This window comes from Centruroides sculpturatus, unplaced genomic scaffold (genome assembly GCF_000671375.1).
Source record: "Centruroides sculpturatus isolate CEXI.00-Female unplaced genomic scaffold, Cexi_2.0 scaffold4619, whole genome shotgun sequence".
NCBI classification, from domain to species: domain Eukaryota; kingdom Metazoa; phylum Arthropoda; class Arachnida; order Scorpiones; family Buthidae; genus Centruroides; species Centruroides sculpturatus.
The window spans coordinates 1-3,667 of record NW_019388705.1 but is presented as its reverse complement, the minus strand read 5'-3'; the positions used below and the strand labels follow the sequence as shown (position 1 = coordinate 3,667).

Sequence of the window (3,667 nt, the reverse complement as noted above, 5' to 3'; positions counted from 1 at the left end):
TTAATAAGTGCCAAAGAAGTAATAGGAATCATTCAAGTATGACATAAGATTATTAATGGATAAGATGAGAAGATGATAAGACGAATGAGATAATATTAATAAATTATTTTAATATTTATAAAAGAAAATAATTTATTAGAATCTTTTAATAGAATAACCGTATGATATTTTAAAAAGTATGTACAGTACTGTGTAAACTGTAATTACTATACTAATGTACTGTATAACTTTATAACTTTAATGTACTGTAAAAATTATGCAATGTATTCGACAAAACTACAATTAATTTAATACTTAAGTTACTCTAATTAATTAAAAATAATACATAAATCAATGATTTTAAAATGGAAATTTATAATAATTTCATAATGAATTTTATCAGTTTTCAAGTACGTTTATGTAAAATACACATTGGACCGAGTTAAATACGTATTGAAATCATCCTTTTCGACCAATGAATTTTTTTATAACTTCTCAAAGAATTCACTTTACTACAACAGCAAGTTGATGAATGGATACAGAACTTTATAGTTCTGTATCCGCCATTCATCAACTTACTAAAAATTAATTATAAGATATATAATTGTTTAATCTTTAATTTATATCCAGCAAAAGTTTTTCAAAATGTCAGAACACTGTACTCGAAGCTTCTTCCTTCTAAAATGATTTATTTCACTTCTTTTATATGACATTTTTCAAACAAATAAACTTTAACCGATAATCAATAAATCTGAAAAAAAAAACTCATATTACTTTTATATTTTCACTACCATTTCCGTTTAATAGCCGTTTTTCAATGTCTAAAAATACTAAATCTACTGAAAATTCTATAATTGAGAATAAGGAAATATAATTTTGTAATGTTTTTTTCCCTCAGTATTCAAGAACACCATAAGAAATCTGTATCCGGACATTGTATACATCGAGTTGTTTGCATGATTTGCAAATTAATAATATAAGTAATATTATAGTAATTAAAATAGATCGTTTTGTTTATTTGAGCTAAGCCCAGATAGAAAATTCAGCTACAACAGATTTCTTTATTAATAAATTAGCCTATATAATTTTCTTTATGTGTATGGTGATAGTTAATTTGATGTTTTAACCGAAATATACCGTTTATTAAGACGATTTATTTCAAAAACAAATGCAAATTTTTCTAATCTATTAACATGTTTTTAAATGAAAATACAATGCATATAATCAAGAAAACCAGCGAAATTTTTCAGAATAGACTATAGATCATGTCCACTTTTATAAAGTAAACACTTATGTTATATATGTGTAAACTATAAACTATTATTATATATAATGTCTTACTCCTGTACATCATACTTTTCTTGAAAACAATTGAGTAATGATGGTCATTTATCTAACTCCATTCTAGAGAAATTTTTGAATTGAAATCACACTACTTCCGGTCTAGACCGAAACTTCATACATAGTTAATCTGTCTCTCCTGCCCCTAAACACTCTATATCTAGTCTCAACTTTTATCTATCTAACTTCGTTATCGAGATTAAGGAAGGATAGACAGACAGACGGACGCAGTGGGAATTTATAGGTCTGCAATTAGAAAATTGAAGCCCAACGACTACAATACCTAGTAGTATAAATATTTACTTCTTCAATGCAATAATAAATTTTGATACTTCAAGAAAACAATAAAATTTAAGAAATATTGCAAATATAAAATGAACAAAAAAAATAAAGTAGTTATTTAAGTACATAACTTATTATAAATATTAAGTTTAGCAACATACTTTAATAGCTTTCTGAACTTCAATTAATGAATCTCTAATTACACTTAGCAGCACATTAAATTTTTCCATTTCCTGAACTAGAACTGTATTCATGCTCTGTTCATAACTTACAGGATACTTCAGTAAAGCCAAATGAATATCAAAATTATTTGGTAATTTTATAAGAATGTCATTAGCAATTTTTAAAACAACCTCTTCTGATGATTGATCAGTTCCTGTTCCAATTTGAGCCTATTTGAAAAATTAAAAAGAAATAGTAAATATTAATTAATATACTTGTGTGCTTATAAACAACCATATATTAGATTAACTATTATATAAAAACAGAAGACGATCATAACAAGTAAATATGCTAGACGAGGAAGCCCATTATACATTAATAATTTTATTTTAACATATTGTTTATAACTTAATTACTGAAATTACAGTATTCTAACTGGAATTTCAATAGTGTTACAATGAGACAATTTATGTGATAAAATAAGAGAAAAGAAATTTAATTAAAACTATTTTATTACTTGAAATTTGTTAAAATTGAAATTTAATTTAAAAATCAATTTTATAAAAAAAAAATTGTACAATTTAGTATTTTGACTGCATTAATTACATTGTATTAATCATTAAAAACAATAAAAATAATAGTTACTTGAGTTGATATAATGGTATTAAAGAATAATTTTGTTTCATTCTGATCTTTAATAATGTTTGCATTTGCATCCATTCCATGTACTTCTGGTTCAGTTGCAAAAGGTAAGTTTTTAACAAAAGCGATGTAATTTTGATACTGNAATAAAAAAAAAAAAATATTATCGGAAAATTACATTATGGCATCTTTATATAGAATCAAATCAACGATGACATTCATATTTATCATTCTTACGGTGATTATTGATATTAATTATGGTCAAAAATTAATTAAATTTACAATTATACAATATAAACGATTATATATAATCGCTTTTGATGTTTAAATGTAAAAATAACTCTTTTCTCAGCAATAAATTTTATTGACCCGTGACTTTCGATAATGTGTGTGCTCCGATATACATTGGTTACTGGCATTGTTCCAATTACTTCTTTACGTTAATTACAAAAAAAAAAGAAGAAGGAGAAGAAGAAGAATTAATAAACTTTTCAACAACGCAATATAAAAGAGATAATCCGAAGTAAAAAAAAAAAACATAATTAAAAAACTCAAACGAAAATTAACAACATAATGAATGTTTTTCGCTAATTAAAAAGTAGCTAAAATTTTAATATATTTTCGAAATTAAAATTAGATTTTCAGCAAAATAAAACGAATATAAAATAAAATTACCAGAAAAATAGTAAATGTGTAAGATAATAAATTTTATGAGACGCTTTTAAAGATAATAAAAGCTTTAATGTTTCTTTCATATCGGTAATTTTAAAATAATTATTTGTGATGAAACTCTTCGATATAGAACGTAACGAGTTAAAAATATTTGAATAAATATATAGAAAATTATAATAAGAAACAAACTTAAATGTAGATGTTTACACTATCATCAGAAGAATTTTCTAACCAGGAACATCGAGAACCTTTATAGAGCCCTAGACCCCTTTTGCTATGTTTTAAACATATGAAATAAGTAAAGTACTTTTTTATTAATAAAATGCATTCTTAAAGATTACATTGTTATTAAAATTACATTAATTTGTAGGGGTATGAACCACCATGAGTCTGAAGTTTTTGGTAGTTTTGGTTACTCTTTTTAATTAAAAATAATACTTATGTTAGCTGACACCTTGCAATGAGTAAAAATACGATGACGTGAACAGAATAACATTTATAAATCAATTCGAAAAACAGGTTCAATCTAAATTTGGAACTGATAATTAGCTTTATCTACAAAGAGAGATATGTCACTCTAACTGGATAT

The 3,667-nt window shown here is 24.4% G+C and overlaps 1 protein-coding gene across 1 annotated transcript; it reads right to left on the bottom strand.

Moving 5' to 3' along the window:
* Nucleotides 1-315: 315 nt before the first annotated feature.
* Nucleotides 316-2,547, bottom strand: LOC111617048 (dynein heavy chain 12, axonemal-like; the record flags this gene model as incomplete). The annotated part of the gene is made up of 3 exons (XM_023358385.1): nucleotides 316-730; nucleotides 1,764-1,994; nucleotides 2,410-2,547. Coding segments are annotated over 3 exons (378 nt in total), but the record flags the coding sequence as incomplete, so codon positions are not given.
* Between the last annotated feature and the right edge of the window lie 1,120 nt (nucleotides 2,548-3,667).